Genomic DNA, 19391 nt, shown 5'->3' on the forward strand with positions numbered 1-19391 from the left:
TTTTTAAGACAAATAGCCTGATACACTCCTTAGGCTATGTTCATACTTAGCGTTTTTCTGTATTTTTGTACTTACTCATTGCTTTCAATGGTGGAAAAAAACATTCACAGGTAAATGTAATTTTAACATTTTACTTCCTTATCTAGGCATGGTGAGACACACCCTGTTTAACCCCTTCATGACCGGCCGATTTTTCGCTCTTTTTTTTTTCGCCATTCATTTTCTAAGAGACGTAACTTTTTTATTTTTCAGTCAATATGGTCATGTGAGGGCTCATTTTTTGTGGAACGAGCTGTACTTTTCAATGAAACTATAGGTTTTACCATTAAGTGTACTGGAAAATGGCAAAAAAATTCCAAATGCAGAAAAATTGCAAAAAAAGTGTGATAGCACTATTGTTTTTGAGATATTGTATTCACTGTGTTCACTGTATGGTAAAACTGATGTGTGGGTGTGATGCCTCAGGTCAGTGCGAGTTCGTAGACACCAAATATGTATAGGTTTACTTTTATAAAATGGGTTAAAAAAAATTCGGATGTTTGTCTGAAAAAAGTGGCGCACATTTTACGCCATATTCCGTGACCCGTAGCGTTCTTATTTTTCGGGATCTATGGCTCAATGATGGCTTATTTTTTGCGATTCAAGCTGGCGTTTTTAACGGTACAATTTTTGCGCAGATGTTACATTTTGATCGCCTGTTATTGCATTTTGCGCAAAAGTTGTGGCGACAAAAAGACGTCATTTTGGCGTTTGGAATTTTTTGTCGCTACGCCGTTTACTGATCAGATTAATTGATTTTATATTTTGATAGATCGAGCGTTTCTGAACGCGGCGATACCATATGTGTGTATATTTTTTATTTTTTAAACCCTTTAATTTTCAATGGGGCGAAAGGGGGGTGATTTGAACTTTTATGTTTTTTTGTTTTTTTTTAATTTCTTTAAACTTTTTTATACTTTTTTTTTTATTTTACTAGTCCCCCTAGGGGGCTATTGCGATCAGCAGTCCAATCGCTCTGCACTATCTGCTGATAACAGCTACACAGCTGTAAACAGCAGATACGTGCACTTTCTGCTTCCCTGGCCTCCGTGGAAAGCGAAAGTGAAAGTAGTTCATGTCTAGCACAGGAGTCATCACATGACCCTGTGCTACCATGAAAACCATCGAAAGTCACGTGATCATGTCTCGTGACTTCCGGTATCGGGCGGTAAGTAAAACTTTACCGCGATCGCGTTTATAATGGCGCTGTCACATATTGACAGCGCCATTACAGGGGTTAAACGGCATGAGCAGATAACGATTCTGCTCGTGCCTAGCAGGCACACATCTCAGATGTGAAAATCAGCTGAGATGTGCGCCGATCGCAGCATGCTGCTGCCAGGAGACCGCGGGCAGTAACATTATGACCGCTAGGACGTAATTTTACGGCCCGCGGTCGTTAAGGGGTTAATTTATGAAGGAGCCTATGCGGACATTGCAATAACTGCCAAAAATTAGAAGGAAGAGGGACTCTGATTCACCCGGTATTAGACACAAAGGAGGGCCTCAAACACATTCTGGTAAAATTGTTAGGTAATAGGACTCATAGACGCATAAAGCCTATGCAGTAAGTGCAACGTTTGCCAAAAATGAGGAGGAAGAACTGTAATACACCCTAGAAGACACGTAATGGACGGCCTCAGACTTTATTTTGGAACAATTTTAAGAAAATTCAGACTCCTACCCTGGTACAGCCTACGTACTCAGTGGAAGACCTAGCAAATAGTGATGGGTGGATCTGGATTGTAAAAGTCCGGATGCGCACGGTTTCAAAGGTGCCCGGGTGCCGGACCCAGGCCCGGGATTTCAGATACTGATCCAGATCTGGCACTCAGGAAAGTAAAAAAAAAAGGAAAAATAAAGAAAATAAGAATGAAGCAAGCATGTCATACTTACCAAGGCTCCAGAATGGCTGTACACTGCTCCAGCAGCCTCTCCTTTACTTCCTTGGCCTCTCATCTTTGCTCCATATGCATTGCTTTCCCTGCCCACTGACCGGCCTGGCATCTGTGAATGGTTGCAGTCACACGTGCACACAGCCTGTGTGACAGCGTCTGACTGCAACCAATCAGAGGCACCAGCACAACCGGTGGGCAGGGAAAGCAGTGCAACTGTCTGAGGGTTAGTATCGTGGTATAAAAATAAATAAATTAATAAAACAATTGATGTAGGGTCCTCCATATTATGATACCCAGCACATATAAAACCTACAGCTACAGACTGCAGCCCCCAGCCATGCACCTATGTTGGCTGTGTATAAAAATAAGAGGAACTACTTGCTAAAGGATAAGACAATTCTGAGGCTGCCGTAAGCTGTAATTCTTAGCCTAGGGCGGTCCCAAAAACCGTGGGACTGGTTGGGTATCAAAATTGGGGTGGACTTCAGGCCATTTTTAAAATTATTTATTTAAATAATTGAAAAAAAAGCTGCATGCGGTTTCTCTTATGTTCATACACAGCCTGTAGCCGTTTTCTTTATCTGTGCTGGGTATCATAATATGGATAGACCCTACCCTAATTGTTTTATATATTTATTTTTATACCATGATACTGACCCGCAGACAGTTGCACTACTTTCCCTGCTCACCTGTTGTCGTCCTGGCACCTGTGACTGGTTGCAGTCAGCTAACATGCTGCTGCAGCACCCTGGGATATGCTACCCCAGTGGTCTGCAGGATCCTAAGTCTTTATGGAATGCCCGCTGCTGACAACCCACACCTCACACACAGGTAGGGGCACATTCCCTGAGAACTGGGCGCAGCATGTAGCGGGTTAACAGTGGGCAGATGTTAGAACCAATCCCTTAGCTGTTAGCCTGGGGAATGGGCGTGGCTTGTGGGAAGCAACAGGGGTTGCTAGGCAGAGTAGGCAGAGGAAAAACGACAGTTGAAAGGAGTCAGTGAGTGAGAAAGGTGTAAGGATTGTGAGGAGACCCCAAAGGGTGACTAGGAGGTAGTAGCCTGAGGGTAGACATATCCCATGTACTATGCACGATGGGGTACTGGACCCCAGAGTTAACGACAGCTCCAGGCGGTCTGCTGATCCAGCCATGTGTGGTGACTTCCAGGGTACCACACCACCCATAGGCTCAGGGACACAGCCTCATATATAGGACCCGGGAGAGGGCACCGAGAAGTAACCTACCCCACAAGGGACCACGAGGCCTGTCATACTGGGCCCAGAAAAAAAAGGAGCAGAGGTCACCAACAGCTTCAGGCAAGGGGACCATCAGCTCTTTATGTGCACGGAGGGCTCAACTGGGTCTCAAGTCAGCACTGGGACAAAGGAAAGTCGGTTGACCAGCCATACCAAACTGCACTTGCAACATCAAGTAAGTAACTACCAGTTAATCTGCAAGAACTGTGTCATGTCTATTACTGGCGCACCACAAGACGCAGAACACCTATATACCTATATGGGACTTAAGCCCCTACTGGCGGAGGGCATAAACACACTTGCTGCTATACCATCTGTCCCTAAAACCACAGCAGCGGCAGGACATCTTATTACCGCAACCCGCTAGTGGCGTCACAAGTGACATACAAAATAACCCTGTTACCGAGCGCCCCTCAGGTCACGGAACCAAGCACGGCCACCTGTGACGGTGATCCCCATTATCCACCACCCGGAACCGAGTATCCCAAGGGCCTGGGGCGTGGCCGCTCTCTACACTGCCACTCAGGGTGGGGGTATGTCTGACTGCAATCAATCACAGGCTCCGGTGGGCAGGGAAAGCAGTGCATATTGAGTAGCAGTAACCCAGGAACCCAGGAAGTGAATGCGAGGCGTGGGAGCAGCATACAGCCATGCCAGAGCCTCGGTATGTACAGCGCGCCTGCTCACATCTCCCTATCCCTTCTATCACCATTTTTAATCGCTGGATTCTCATCCCAATAGACTTATATGGGGAGTGGAATCCGGCCAGGAACCAGATTTTAGAAACCGGATCACCAGGATCAGCCGGTCCCGGTTATCTGCGAGTCCACTCATCACTACTAGCAAGAATTCCAAGGAGGGATTGCAATACACACAGGAAGAGACATAGAGGAGGGACTCTGAGCAAATTTTGGGTCAATTTCAAGAAGATTCAGACTCCTACACTGGTACAGCTTATGCACTCAGTGAAAAGCCTAGCAAGAATTCCAAGGAGGAATTGCAGTACATGCAATCATTACTACTCCCAAACTGGGAAACGCTTAGCACTGTGAGGCCTAGCTAAAATGACTAGGATGCATGGCAATACAGCCAGCAAGAGACATAGAGGAGAGACTCTGATTCAATTCTGGTACAATTTTAAACACATTCTGACTCCCAAACTGGGTATAATCTGCCATCCAACTGACAACCTGTTTGCACTGTTCGGCCTTCAGGAGTGGTGCCTCGAGCCTCCTGCAAAGTGGGACAGGAAGATTGTTCTTGTGAACGAGCGTGTTTGTGGTGCTCACTCAACAAGCACAGTTTCACCTGGCCCCTGACCTCAACCTGTGCGTGTGCCATCAGAAGCACGTCCACTTTCCTAGTCTTTACCACACGCCTTTAGCACATTAAATTACAAAGGCAGCTAACAACGGTATTAATAGGGAATAAAATCTAATACATGTAGCTCGGAAAATGTCTTTCTCTTTTCAGTTGCAGCAGCAATGACTGTAAGGAAAGAAACCTTAACTATATGCCTAAAATGCTAAACTATCCATTCTTCAACAGCTAGCCCAAGAGTAATTGTGCCGCCCCCACGTCAGTAGCAGCCGGCTGCTCGGATCCGGATCCGCTGTGTGGCTCGAGGGGTTCTCCGGACCCGGGGGTCACGCGGACACTTCAAATGAAAGGGACGTATTTGTACGGGATTTGCCGTAGTCAGTCTGTGACACCACCCATGGTGTGTGGTGAAGTGTGGCACCACCGCTGCTGTTGTGTGGGTACCCAGTGGCGATGGGATGGCAGCTGGTTGTTAACCCCTCCGTGGGTAGGGATTTTTGCCCTGGGGCCCGGTGACTCGATGCAGGGGATGGTGATGGCAGGGGTCGGCGAGCCTGGTCAGACCAGGGAGTCTCAGTTTACTCACAATTAAATAAATCAGACAAGTCCAATGGTTAACCAAGGTGCTTGTGGCTGGCTGCCACTACTCTCGTCCCTCACCTGGAGTGATGGTCTGTGTCACTTTCCTCTGCACTGTGTTGTGATATGGTGGAATTCCCAGTATGGAACACGGGAGTCCGCTCCCGGTACTTCTGTTGGGAGTCGTGCCCGCTGACGCTGGCCCATGGGATCTACTGGGCCCTGGCGGATGCCCTATCCCTCTCTGTGGGTGGTTTTCTGCTTTTGGGACTTTGGTTGGGACAGGACCTGTAATCCTGCCCTCAATTGGTTAATTAGCTAAGCCGTTGGTTCCGGTCCTGGCTTCAGGGTCCATGTACCCCCCCTCTGTGCAAGGTTTCCAGGTCGGGTCTCCGGTGTCACTACCGGCAGGCTCCAACCCTGCTCCGGTCCACCTCAGATCTCCGGCTGCCGTCTTCCCATCTCCTGACAGACACAGACCACTGTTTGCCACCTAGCCAATACACCGGGGCTCCAACCCCGGCGCCTCTGCTCTTAGACTGCACTCTCACCTCCTGCTCCTCTCAACTCCGACTTCACTCTCCTCCAACTTCAACTCTAAAACACAACTATGTCTTTTCCCGTCCTGGGTTCTCTAGACCCCTAGGTGGGCATTCTCCATCCGCCTGGTCCTGCCCACTGGTGTGCCTTTCCTACCCTGGGGGAGGGGGTGACTAGGATTTGGTTGGCAAAGTTTAGCCCTGTGAGGGAAGGTGTTGTGCGTGGGCCTATACTGTGTGACCACCTGGCGGCGCCAGGGCATCACATAATAAAGCCTACTCATAAAGCCTATGCACTAAATGCAAGGGATACCAAAAATTAGTAGGAGGCTCTCCGATATACCCTGGAAGACACGTAGAGGAGGGCCTCTGAAAACATTTTTTTTGCCATTTTGAAGGAGTGGGACCTTTACACAGGCAAAGCTGATGTACTAAGTGCAGAAACATATTTAACCATGGGTGTGTGTATATACAGTATATATATATATATATATATATATATATTTATAAATAAAAAATATCAATTTGCGAAGATATGTTAACTAAAACATCCCCATTGGAACGCTATCTAATTCATTCCAATGAGGAGCAATTCCACATGACTAAATCTTTTCAACCAAGGAGAAATAGTGGAAATTAAATGCAAAAATGTTAATATTTATTCCAAGATTTAAAGTGTAAAACATTGATATCACAAATATTAATTAAATATAGGATAAATGACAACAAAGACACAAATGGTCATTTACATGACAAATGCCAGATACATTAATGCAATTAATAGCAGGGGGGGGTAATTATTTTCAGCATTAGTATACACTGTGGGCAGACTTATTAGGCAAATGAGTATTTTGATCACATGATACTTTTTATACATGTTGTCCTACTCCAAGCTGTATAGGCTGAGAGCCAACTACCAATTAAGTAAATCAGGTGATGTGCATCTCTGTAATGAGGAGGGGTGCGGTGTAATGACATCAACACCCTATATAAGGTGTGCTTAATTATTAGGCAACTTCCTTTCCTTTGGCAAAATGGGTCAGAAGAGAGATTTGACGGGCTCTGAAAAGTTGGAAATAGTGAGATGTCTTGCAGAGGGATGCAGCAGTCTTGAAATTGCCAAATTTTGAAGCATGATCACCGAACAATCAAGCGTTTCATGGCAAATAGCCAACAGGGTTGCAAGAAGCGTGTTGGATAAAAAAGGCGCAAACTAACTGCCCATGAATTAAGGAAAATTAAGCATGAAGCTGCCAAGTTGCCATTTGCCACCAGTTTGGCCATATTTCAGAGCTGCAACGTTACTGTTGTATCAAAAAGCACAAGGTGTGCCATACTCAGGGACATGGCCAAGGTAAGGAAGGCTGAAAAACCACCAACTTTGAACAACGTAAACAGATCAAGCAACTGACAGAATCTATGGATGGTCGGCTGTTGAGTGTCATCATAAAGAAAGGTGGATATATTGGTCACTAATTTTTTGGGGTTTTGTTTTTGCATGTCAGAAATGTTTATTTCTAAATTTTGTGCAGTTATATTGGTTTACTTGGTGAAAATAAACAAGTGAGATGGGAATATATTTGGTTTTTATTAAGTTGCCTAATAATTCTGCACAGTAATAGTTACCTGCACAAACAGATATCCTCCTAAGATAGCCAAATCTAAAAAAAAAACCACTCCAACTTCCAAAAATATTAAACTTTGATATTTATGAGTCTTTTGGGATGATTGAGAACATAGTTGTTGATCAATAATAAAAAAAATCCGCTAAAATCCAACTTGCCTAATAATTCTGCACGCGGTGTAGACATTGTGGCCGTGCTGCTTAAGTATTAGCATTGACCTCCTGAAACAGCATGTATATAATTAACTAAATTTACAGGTTAACAGCGTGCCAGCAAAAGTGCCATTAGTGCAATGACAGTCCCGCACTACGTTTTTGGCAGCCCTTGCACTTAGTGCATATGCTTTATTACTGTAGGGCTAGCTGTTGTAGAATGGATGCCAACTCCAGAAGGAGCTCACCCTACACTAATTGCAGACTAAAAGCAGTATTATAAGAGAATACAGTGTATTTCAATTAGCCTTGAAAAGGACTGTTGGTTCAATGTTGCACAAGCAAGTGTTGTTATGCTATTAAACACTCTCCCTTCTCAAGAAGAAAGCTTGGCACCTCTCGGTCTAATATAGACCCAAAGATGCTATGTGGTCGGCCAGTCTCATTAATGCCAGTAGCTAACAGGGCTACAGCATTACCATGATTGGCAACCAATCAGATGTTTAGTGGCTGAAAAAAATCAGCGCGACTGGGACTCAAGTAGAAGACCACTCAATCGAGTATCGAGTGTCTTGAGTACCCCGATGCTCGATTGAGTAGCAAGCAGTGCCGAGTATGCTCACCCATTACTAATTACAATGTAGTTTTAGGTGGATTGCACAAATTCATTATAGGTGAAAGGTAAATCCTCAACATAATTTCCTTGGCCCTTGGCCCTACACTGAATATCTCATAAAAGTATATAAAAGTTATACTATATCAGTAAACAGCAGTTTGTCGCCATAACTCGATAAATAAATCAAAGCAGCAAAAAAGACGATCATGAAATAGTATAAACAACCAGGTATTTATTGGATGTACAGGCTACAAAGATCACCCAAACAGATAAATAATTGATTTAGGTGGATGTATATTTGATTTCACACGATATATATTAAAATGATAATAAATGGGTTGACTCCAGCTTTGAAACAGACAAAATTGAACATTTATTGTAAAAACATAACATGCGGGGGCTGCCCCACTGAACTCACGCCGGCACCGCCCCACCGTATCTGGATCCAAAAGCTGTCAGAGGAATAAAGTTCATTTCCTTCTGGCAGTGGGGTTAAATATGCAGGTTCCTGTTGGGTTCAGAATTCTATTAACCTGGAGATTAACCCCATATTTGCAGATTAATAGCATTTTTCCATGTGACAGGTTCCCTTTAAATTCATTTAAATTCATTATTCTGAACCCAATCATAATACATTAGTAACTATTCAATCCCTCTTAACAGTCGTAGCTAGACATCCCCAGTAGCGGACAGTCCACCTACCAGCTGGCTGACTCCGTTTTCTTGTTTCATTGTGTAATGTGTCCTCGTGTGACTTTCCAAATGTTTTAAAGAAACTTACAAGTGGGACCAAAACAGAACTGCGTATTAATCATTAAACACATCTACTTTTATTGGCTCCAATTTCACTGAATTTTTATATCGATAAATGATTAACAATGATCAATATAAAGTCATTGGGTTTATATGCGATTACAAGCAATTATTAGTTTGTTAGTCATGGCTGAAAGTGTTGGCACCCTTGAAATTGTTCCATAAAATTATTGCAATTACACGTTTTCTTATGCATGTTTATTTTCTTTGTGTGTATTGGAACAACAAAAAGAAAAACCAGGAAAAAATGCAAATAGCACATAATTTCACACAAAACCCCAAAATGGGCTCGACAAAATTGTTGGCACCTTTCCAAAATCGTAGGTAAACAACTTTGTGTCAAGCATATGTGTGACGTCCTGGGCAAGCCAGGGGTCACAGGTAATGACATCACCACACCCTACACCCCGGTTAGGTACACCTAAGCTAGACCAGAAATCCTTGTTGCCTTCCTCCAGGGGCTGATGTCCACACCAGGGGGTGGGCCAGGCGGTTGGCCCCGCCCACCAAGGAGTTCACAGTCCTGGAGGAGGGAAAACACAGGCAGATAGAGTTTGGAGGAGGAAGTGGAAGGAGGAAAGGAGTGGAGAGGAGAAAAGTGACAGAAGTACAGCCTGAAGTTGGTCCGGGTGTGTGCCCCGGACAGAGACGGCAAGGTTAGCAGACGGCGGTGACCGTCTGCAGTGGAGGCTGATCGGAGGTTGCCGAAAGGACCGTGGACGGGTGGTGGCCCGGCGGTACCGGACCGGTATACAAAGAGAAGCCAGCACCATTGGCAGGGGCCTTTTGGATCCCGGCAAGGCTTGGAGTCGCCGTGAATTTGCCAAATCTGTCAGTGAAGGGGACCTCCGGGTCTCCAAACAACTAAGTCCTGATTGAAGGCAACAGTCCAACCGTATGAGAGAGACACCGCCACCGCCAAGGCACCAGTTTCTCAGGGCCAGCGCCTGTGGGCAAAGAGGGGCTCCTCCGGCCCATATCAAAGTCAGGGAGCGGGTTACCGGTGGGAACCCATCGCTACCAACATTACACTGGGTGCAGAGATAGAGACAGTCACCGTCAACTACCGGGGAAAAGCAACAGCAGCCGTCCGTGGGAACCGTCTTTCCAGCCGTGTGTTTTACCGAGAACTGTGTCAACGTCGCAGGCTGAGTGAGTACCACCATGCTGTGCGGCACAGCGCTGCCCCCGCGACCCTGCACCTCACCAGGCCCCGCACCTGGCCTGCCATCCATCCCTACCCCATCACCGGGCCCCGGGACAACCAACCCCCTACCCACGGAGGGGAGGAATAACAACAAAGCTGCTCCCTGTCACCGCTCCCGGGATCCCTATACAGAGCAGCGGTGGTGTCCACACAATCACCACAACCATGGGTGGCGTCACGGACAATAAATCCCCAAAACCAATCCCCTTTTCACTCACGGGTGAGGAGCGCCGCTCGAGTCCCCGGGATCCGGCCCATCGCTCGAGCCACCGAGCAGCGGAGGCCGCAGCAGCGGCAGCCGGACCCGAGCAGTGGGAGAGCGCGGCGTCCCCTCCTCCGCCCGCGACATATGATGCTCGTTCAAATTCACCTCTATGCCGCAAATGCCTCCACCCCTGATGAAGCTATCCTAGCGACACGCATTGGGTGGATCAGGTGATATGGTGCCCCATCTGTCCCTGTGTCATACATTTTGCCATGCCATTATTGTGTTTTTTTGAGTAATCCTCCATTACTAGATTTATGGCATTGATCATTGGTGGTTTCCTGTATGCCACATATTATATGATGATTTTGTCTATGTAGATTCCACCATAGTTCTACTAGTATGGCTTTGGCATATGTGTAATCCTGTTTAAATACTGTTGAAATTATTCTCCTCATATTTATCTTCTGCATGATTGGCACTTTATAGGGATGGACTAAAGGGTGCTTTACACGCTGCGACATCGCTAACGATATATCATCGGGGTCACGGTGTTTGTGACGCACATTCGGCGTCGTTAGCGACATCGCAGTGTGTGACACCCAGGAGCGACGATCATAGATCGCAAAAACGTCAAAAATTGTTGATCGTTGACACGCCGCTCCTTTTCATAATATCGTTGGTGGTGCATGCCGCTGGTTGTTCGTCGTTCCTGCGGCATCACACATCGCTATGTATGACACCGCAGGAATGAAGAACATCTCCTTACCTGCCTTCACCGGCAATGAGGAAGGAAGGAGGTGGGCAGGATATTCCGCTCGCTCATCTCCGCCCCTCCGCTTCTATTGGACGGCTGCCATGTGACATCACTGTGACGCCGCATGAACCGCCCTCTTAGAAAGGAGGCGAATCGCCGGCCACAGCGACGTCTTAGGGAAGGTAAGTCCGTGTGACGGGTGTAAGCGATGTTGTGTGCCACAGGCAGCGATTTGCCTGTGACACACAACCGACAGGGGCCAATATGCTCGCTAGCGATATTGATAGCGATATCGCAGCGTGTAAAGTGCCCTTTAGTATCATCTGGTTTTATATACATGTGTTTTTCTTTATGTGGATTTTTTATGTGGTTTACTAATAAAATTTGAGTATTTTTTATTACTGCCTGGAGTGAGTGCTCTTCTTATATGCTAAGTGCTGTTTTCCTTGTTCTGAATAATTTACTTAGCATTTCAGCACCCCCTGATATTAATTACATTGTTATTAGGAGCTGTGTGTTCTTTCCTTGTTTTGTGATGTTCAAATTCACCTGTGACAAGTAACAGGTGGGGGCAATATGAAAATCACATCTGAAACCAGCTAAAAAGAAGAGAAGTTGACTCTTTGCATTATGTGTCTGTGTGTGCCAGACTATGCATGCAGAACAAAAAGAGAACAGAACTGTCTGAGGTCTTGAGAACCAAACTTGTTGAAATATACCAACAATCTCAAAGTTACAAATCCATCTCCAGAGATCTTGATGTTCATTTGTCCACCGTGCGCAACATAATAAAGAAGTTTAAAACCCAGGGCACTATACTTGACCTCCTTGGGTGTGGATGGCAGAGAAAAATTAATGAAAGATTTTAATGCAAGATAGTCCGGATAGTGGAAAATTTGCCTCAATCAAGTTTCAAAGAAATTCAAGCTGTCCTGCAGGCTCAGGGGGCATCAGTGTTAGCACAAAATATCGTCAACATTTGAAGGAAATTAAACACTATGGAGGGGACCCAGGAGGACCCCAATGGTGACACAGACATAAAAAAGCTATACTGCAGTTTACAATGTATACATGGGTAACCAAATCCTTCTGGGAAAGTGCTTTGTGAACAGATGAGACCAAGACAGAGCTTTTTGGTAAAACACATCATTCTACTGTTTACCAAAAATGGAATGAGGCATACAAAGAAAAGAACACAATACCTACAGTCATATATGGTGGAGGTTCAATGATGTTTTGTGGGGTTTTTTGCTGCCTATGGCACTGGGGGCCTTGACTGTGTATAAGGCATCATAATATCTGAAGATTAACAAAGTAATTTGAGTCACAATGTGGTGTCAAGTATCAGAAATCTGGGTTTGCGTGCTAGGTCATGAGTCTTCCAGCAGGACAATGACCCCAAATATACTTCAAGAAGCCCCCAGATAGAGATGGAAACAAAGCGCTGGGGAGTTCTGAAGTGGCAGCAATCAGTCCGGATCTAAATCCCATTGAAAACCTGTGGAATTTTTTTTTAATATTGCTGTTGAGAGAAGGCGCCTTCATATATGAGAGACCTGAAGCAGTTTATGAAAAAGAGTCCAAAATTTCAGTTGAGAGGAGTAAGAAGCTTCTTGATTGTTATAGGAAGCGATTGATTGTAGTCATTTATTCCAAAAGGTTTTCAACTAAATATTAAGTAGAGGGGGACAACAATTTTGTCCTGCCCATTTTTGGTCCATATCTAGATGGCATTTAGTGGACGTCTAAGTTCTGCCTTAGGCCAAAGTCACACTTACGAGTGACTCGGCGAGTCTCGCATCGGCATCACCCAGCACTGCCGCACACTCTCTGGACAGGCGCGTTTCAGCTGCATAGAAATACATGCAGCCGACCCGCTCCTGTCAGGAGAGAAGCCAGCCGTGCCTGATTATGCAATCCAATAATCGTACGAGTCATACGTTCGTGTGAGTGCAGCCTTACACTGAAAAATGCTTCGCATGCTAAATGAAGCATGTGAAGATTGAAACAGTACCCTAATTAAAGTTTTATTTTTTTAAATAATTTTGTCCTGCATGGAAATTTATTAAACTTTACAATTTACTTTATTAGGGGATTTGTTTTCCTTCCTGTAAAAAAATGCATGTAAGTGGTTTCCAAACCCTGGCTTTCCCCCAGTCTATTTTTCTACCTTTAGCTGCACTCATATCAAAAAATACTCATTTGGAGTACAGATGATGGCAGTGAAATGATCAGCCCCTGTGTCTCTCTAACTCTTGGGATAATCTGCTACAGGGGATTGTTCTGACACAAGCACAGCACTCAGCAAAGAAGACATGAGCTGACCCATCACTGCCATCAACAGTACTCCAAATGCGTATTTTGTTATATTAATGTAGGTGGTGAAAGCAGTAAATATACTGGGGAAAGCCAAGATTTGAAATCCACTTCCTATTTTACAGATTGAAGCCAAATCCCCTTACTCTTTAAATAATGGTGTCTGTGGTTATAGTCAAATTGTCTCTCCAGGACTGGAGACAAACTCTAGCGCAGCGCCACCTATTGGAAGTAGCGATCCTAAAAGTTAAATGTGGATTTTTAACAACCCTTTACATATAACTTAGGATATATATGCCAGATCAGAATCCCAATTTGCAGATACGGTGTTTCGGGGTGCTTGCCCGTCGTCAGTGCAAAGTATGGGGTGTCTGATCTGGCTCATGAGAAAGCTATGTGGGGATCACGGGGGAACACTATTCTCCTTATGGAGACTTTGCAAGCCAGTCTGGCTGCTTTCAAGGCATTGTGGTTGTGTATTACAACCGTTTGCCCACCCTCGATCACATAAGCACATGAGCAGTGTTGGTGTGTTGAGTATTCTCATCATGATAGGCCAAAAGTCGGCCAGTAATGATGAGCATCCGAGTCATGAGTGCTCAACATGCTAAGTAACTATAGTGTTGCTTAGTATTTGCCCTTGTGTTGTTTAATGAGGCAGTGTTCATCTACGAGTTTTTCCATAGCTGTAATCGGGCTGAGGAACAATATCAAAGGATGCTGCGAATGGCCAAGTATATCAGATGCAAGTCAATGGGTGTGAAAAAAAATCGGAATGCACATGGACCATGCAAAAAGACCATGCACCAGTATACTAAAACTGAGAGGGAGCACCAGCACTGATAGGGTGATTTATTTTCTAATCAAGAAAAATTTAAAACAGAACCTGCCAAGACTATTTTACTGTATTACTACAAGACAGGTATAATTTTTGCAGTTGTACTACGACCTATAGAACCGTCCCACTAGTTTGATTAGTTAAATTGTCATCACGGGACCTGTTTTACTGCAATATGGTGAACTTTATTCTGGCCATGTATTTATGGAAAGGAAGCCTTTGGCTGTGTACACCGGCTGACAACTGTTATGATTTACTAAAAATCAGTTACCGCTCTTTCAAAGGTCCACATTATGAGCGGATGACCTGTGAACGAGTATTTACTACCCAAGTAGATCTGGCAGTAATATCATTGTTGGTAATATTTATTGTGTTCCTGAAGAGATAACCTTCACATTTAATCATCAGCAGGTTTATATAGGAGCTGAAAGTTCTGTTCCCTGATCCAGTAGGAGATAGGAACTTTGTCATTTACTCTTGTGTAAGCGATCTGCTCATAATAATATTAGGGATCATCTGGTTAGAACTGAAGGGCTGTTCAAAACTGTGGTTCCCAGCATGATTTTCGATTATGTGATTGGGGGCACATGTAAAATTATTTGACAAAGGTGATTTGATATACATCTAGGAGACACTGAGAGGGTAGGAAAATATATATATATATATATATATATATATATATATATATATTTATATATACAGTATATACATATACTAGCTGTAGCACCCGGCGGTGCTCGGGATAATACCTGTCTATTTCTCTCCCAGTCTCTGTCTGTCTGTCTCCCTCTCTGGCTGTGTCTATCTGTCTCTCTCCCTTTGTCTGTCTCTTTCCCTGTCTGTCTCTGTCTCTTTCCCTATCTGCCTCTCTATCTATTTCCCTGTCTGTCTCTTTCCCTGTCTGTTTCTATCCCTGTCTGTCTCTCTATCTCTTTCCATGTCTGTCTCTCACTTTCCCTGTCTGTCTCTCACTTTTCCTGTCTGTCTCTCTATCTCTTGCCCTGTCTGTCTCTTTCCCTGTCTTTCTCTTTCCCTGTCTGTCTCTCTCTTTCCCTGTCTGTCTTGTTGTGAATACATTTGAATTAGATTCCAGTTTGGGGCTCCCTCTTGTGGTCAGTGCTGGTAATGCAGTTGACTTGCTGAGTGGGAACTGGACAGCTGAGTAGGATTTGCAATCAGACCATTTGGTTTTGGCCTATATAACTATGTAGCTTCCTTTTGTTCCTTGCCAGTGCTCAATTGCTTTTCCTGTGTTCTAAGGACTTCATGAAACCAGCCCTGTTCTCTGTGTCTACCAGAACTTCTCTCAGATAAGTTGGTCTTGTACCTTTGTTTATGGTTTTTCACTTTCTTGTGATTTTGCCTGTGTGGAGTTCCTGGTGGAATTGGATTATTCCTTGCTGGGAGTATCTGTGTACCTTGCTCCATGTTCTGTTATGTATTGTGTTTTGTCATGCTTGGTACAATATTCAGTCCCCTCTCTATATCAATGTTTTTCTTGGATCCCAGTAACACCAGAGTACTGATATAGCGGGGGAGAGCCTGTTTAAGCTCAGTATTTTTGCATGTCAGGTGTGCTGGTATTTATTAGTTTTTTTACGGCTGCAGTCAGTGCTCTTTCCTACTCTTTCCTATGCAGATAGTTTTGTGCCTCATCTTTGCTGAATCTGTTCTCTAGCTACGTATTGTGTTTTCCTATATCACCGTAATTTTTACATGTGGGTTGGCTATCTATATCTTTGGGGACTACTCCGAGGCAGATTAGCTTTTCTACATTTCTCTCTGTTAGAGTATTTAGTTCTCCGGCTGTGTGGAGACGACTAGGTCATCGTACACTCGTCCCATGGCTACTTCTAGTTGTGTGTCAGTATTAGGTCTGCAGTCCGTTAAGGTTCCAGCCACTCTGGTTATTTTCTGGGTTTCTGAGTTATTGCTCTTTTTCTGATCCTCCTCGGTCACTAGATCACAACAGTAGCACCAGCCATACCTAAGATTCTATGGTACTTTAAAGAAGAAGGAAAAATTAAAAAAAAAGAAAAAAGTGTCAGTATTTATTTCTTTTTTTCTTGTGTGTTTTTTCCTCTTTATCTCTGGGTGCCGTGGAGGATCTTGTGCTGCAATTGCTGTTACACAATTAGCTGGGCGAGTCGATCAGCTTACGTCTCAGGTTAAGGATATATCTGATTATCTTGCCCAGACACCTGCTGTAGAACCTAAGATATTTTTACCGAATTTGTTCTCTGGGGATCGGTCTAAATTTTTGAACTTCAAGAACAAATGTAGGTTATTTTTTGCCTTGAAATCTAAGTACTCAGGGTCTTCCAGGCAGCAAGTTCAGATTGTTATCTCCCTACTGGTGACCCCCAGGATTGGGCCTTTTCCCTGAAAGGCTTTGATCCATGGTCAGGAACCTGCAGAGATATACTGTCAGAAATTTCGTAAGTGGGCGGTCCTTACTGAATTGAATGATGCAGCGCTCGCGGCTCTCTTTCAGAAGGGGTTGGCAAAGCCTGTTAAGGATGTTATGGTGGGCTTTCCTGTCCCATGTGGTCTTGATGTCTCTATGTCATTGGCCATTCAGATTGCTAGACATTTATGGGAACGTAAAACAATGCGAGCAGAGGTGTTGCTCTCAGAGCAGTCTCCGGAGCCTATGCAGTGTGATAGGGTCCTTTCTAGGGTGGAACGGCAGAATTTAAGACGGCGTAATAAGCTATGTTTTTTCTGTGAGGACGCCTCTCATACTATTTCTATCTGCCCTAAGCGCGAGAAACGATTTGCCCGTTCGTTTACTTTGGGCATTGTACAATCTAAGTTTCTTTTGTCAGTTTCTTTGATCTGTTCCCTGTCGTCATTTTAGGCTATGGCTGAGTCAATAGACTCAGGAACGGCAGTGAACTTGATAGATTTTGGGTTTGCTGAGCATTGTGGTTTCCCTATAGAACCTTTGCAAACTCCTATTCCTTTGAGGGGTATTGATGCTACTCCTTTAGCTGAAAATAAGCCCCTGTTTTGGACCCAGGTGATGATGCGGGTCGCGCCTGACCATCAGGAGGTTTGTAAGTTTTAGTGTTACATAATTTGCATGACATTTTGGTACTGGGATCCCTTGGTTGCAAACCCATAATCCTGTTTTGGATAGGACATCTTTCTCTGTGACTAGTTGGGGCTGTCATTGTATGCATAGTGTTACTCCTGTTTTGTCTATTTCATCTCAGACACAAGAGGTCCCTGACTACTTGACAGATTTCATGGATGTATTTAATGAGACTGAGGCTGCATCCTTGCCTCCGCATAGGGACTATGATTGCGCTATTGACTTACTCCCTGGATGCAAATTTCCTAAGGGACAGTTTTTCAATTTATCTGTACCTGAACATGTTACTATGCAGACTTATATTAAGGAGTCTTTGAAGAAGGGTCATATCAGGCCGTCATCTTCACCTTTGGGTGCCGATTTTTTCTTTGTAGCCAAAAAGGATGGTTCATTGCAACCCTGTATTGACTATCGTCTCCTTAATAAAATTACGGTTAAATATCAGTATCCATTGCCTCTGATTTCCGACCTGTTTTCGAGAGTGAAGGGTGCTAGTTGGTTTACTAAGCTCGATCTTTGGGGAACGAATAATCTCATTCGCATTAAGCAGGGTGATGAATGGACGACGGCGTTTAATACCCCTGAGGGGCATTTTGAGTACCTAGTGATGCCCTTTGGGCTCACCAATGCCTCTTCCGTCTTCCAATCTTTCATGAATGATATTTTCCGGGACTTTGTTGACAAGTTTTTGATTGTCTATTTGGATGACATTTTGATTTTTCTGACGACTGGGATTTTCATGTTGAACAGGTTCGGACAGTATTTCAGGTTCTCAGGGACAATGCATTATATGTCAAGGGATCAAAATGTCTGTTTTGCGTACAAAAGGTCTCTTTTTTGGGGTTTATTTTGTCCCCATCTTCTATTGAGATGGATCCGGTCAAGGTCCAGGCCATTCATGATTGGGTTCAGCCTACTTCTTTGAAAGCTGTTCAGAGGTTTTTGGGTTTTGCTAATTTTTATCGTAACTTTATTGGCAATTTTTTCCAGTATTTTCAAGCCGTTGACTGATTTGACCAAAAAGGGAGCTGACGTTGTGAATTGGTCTCCAGAGGCAGTCTTGGCCTTTCAGGAGCTGAAAAGGAGGTTTACTTCTGCTCCAGTCTTGCGGCAACCTGATGTCTCTTCAATTCCAGGTGGAGATCGATGCGTCAGAGATCAGAGCAGGAGCTGTCTTGTTTCAAAGAGACCCTGTGACTTCTAAACTTAGACCCTGTGCTTTCTTTTCCCAGAAATTTTCTCCACCAGAATGAAATTATGATGTGGGGAATCTGGAATTGTTGGCTATGAAGTGGGTCTTTGAGGAATGGCAACATTGGCTGGAGGGGGCGAGACATCAGATTGTTGTACTTACTGATCATAAGAATTTGATCTATCTTGAAATTGCCAGGAGGTTGAATCCCAGGCCGGCTAGATGGGCCTTGTTTTTCACGCGCTTTAATTTTGTGGTCATTTATATTCCGGGCATTAAGAATATTAAGGTGGAAGCCCTTTCTAGGAGTTTCTTTGCTGATTCTCTGGTTGTGACCGAGCCTGTTACCATTCTGCATGAGGGAGTTATTTACTCCGCGATTTCACTTGATTTGAGACTTGCTCTTGAGGAATTTCAGGAGAACAAACCTGAAAGATGTCCGGTGGGGAAATTGTATGTTCCTGACCAATGGAGGAGTAAAGTGATGTCTGAAATTCATTGTTCCTTATTGGCTGGTCATCCTGGGATTTTTGGCACCAGGGATTTGGGGAGTAAGTCCTTTTGGTGGCCTTCTCTATCTCGTGATGTGAGGGGTTTTGTGCAATCCTGTGAGATCTGTTCAAGATCCAAACCTTGTTGTTCTCGTTCTAGTGGACTGTTATTGCCATTGCCGGTGCCAAAGAGACCATGGACTCACATCTCAATGGATTTTATTTCTGATCTCCCTGTTTCTCAGGGGATGTTGGTTATTTGGGTAATCTGTGATAGATTTTCCAAAATGATTCATTTGGTGCCGCTGCCTAAGTTGCCAAAAGCTTCGGAGTTGGTGCCTTTGTTTCTTCGTCAGGTGGTTCATTTGCATGGTATTCCTGAGAACATTGTGTCCGACAAGGGAGTCCAGTTTGTGTCTAGATTTTGGAGAGCTTTTTGTTCTAGGTTG

The 19391-nt window shown here is 44.3% G+C and overlaps 1 protein-coding gene across 3 annotated transcripts in view; it reads right to left on the reverse strand.

The window, feature by feature from the left end:
* SLC2A9 (solute carrier family 2 member 9) overlaps nt 1-19391 on the reverse strand; it is a 644894-nt gene that overhangs the window by 578596 nt on the left and 46907 nt on the right. Inside the window, exon 1 of one of the 3 annotated variants that reach the window (XM_075346889.1) lies at nt 8729-8815. The exons of 1 other annotated variant lie outside the window; for it this stretch is intronic. In XM_075346889.1, coding sequence (XP_075203004.1) covers nt 8729-8758 — 30 coding nt within the window. In that variant the 5' untranslated portion in view covers nt 8759-8815. Of the gene's footprint in view, nt 1-8728; nt 8816-19391 lie in introns of those variants that run through there. One more of the 3 variants, XM_075346890.1, reaches the window with a different exon arrangement.

Source organism: Anomaloglossus baeobatrachus, chromosome 1 (assembly GCF_048569485.1).
Source record: "Anomaloglossus baeobatrachus isolate aAnoBae1 chromosome 1, aAnoBae1.hap1, whole genome shotgun sequence".
Taxonomy (NCBI): domain Eukaryota; kingdom Metazoa; phylum Chordata; class Amphibia; order Anura; family Aromobatidae; genus Anomaloglossus; species Anomaloglossus baeobatrachus.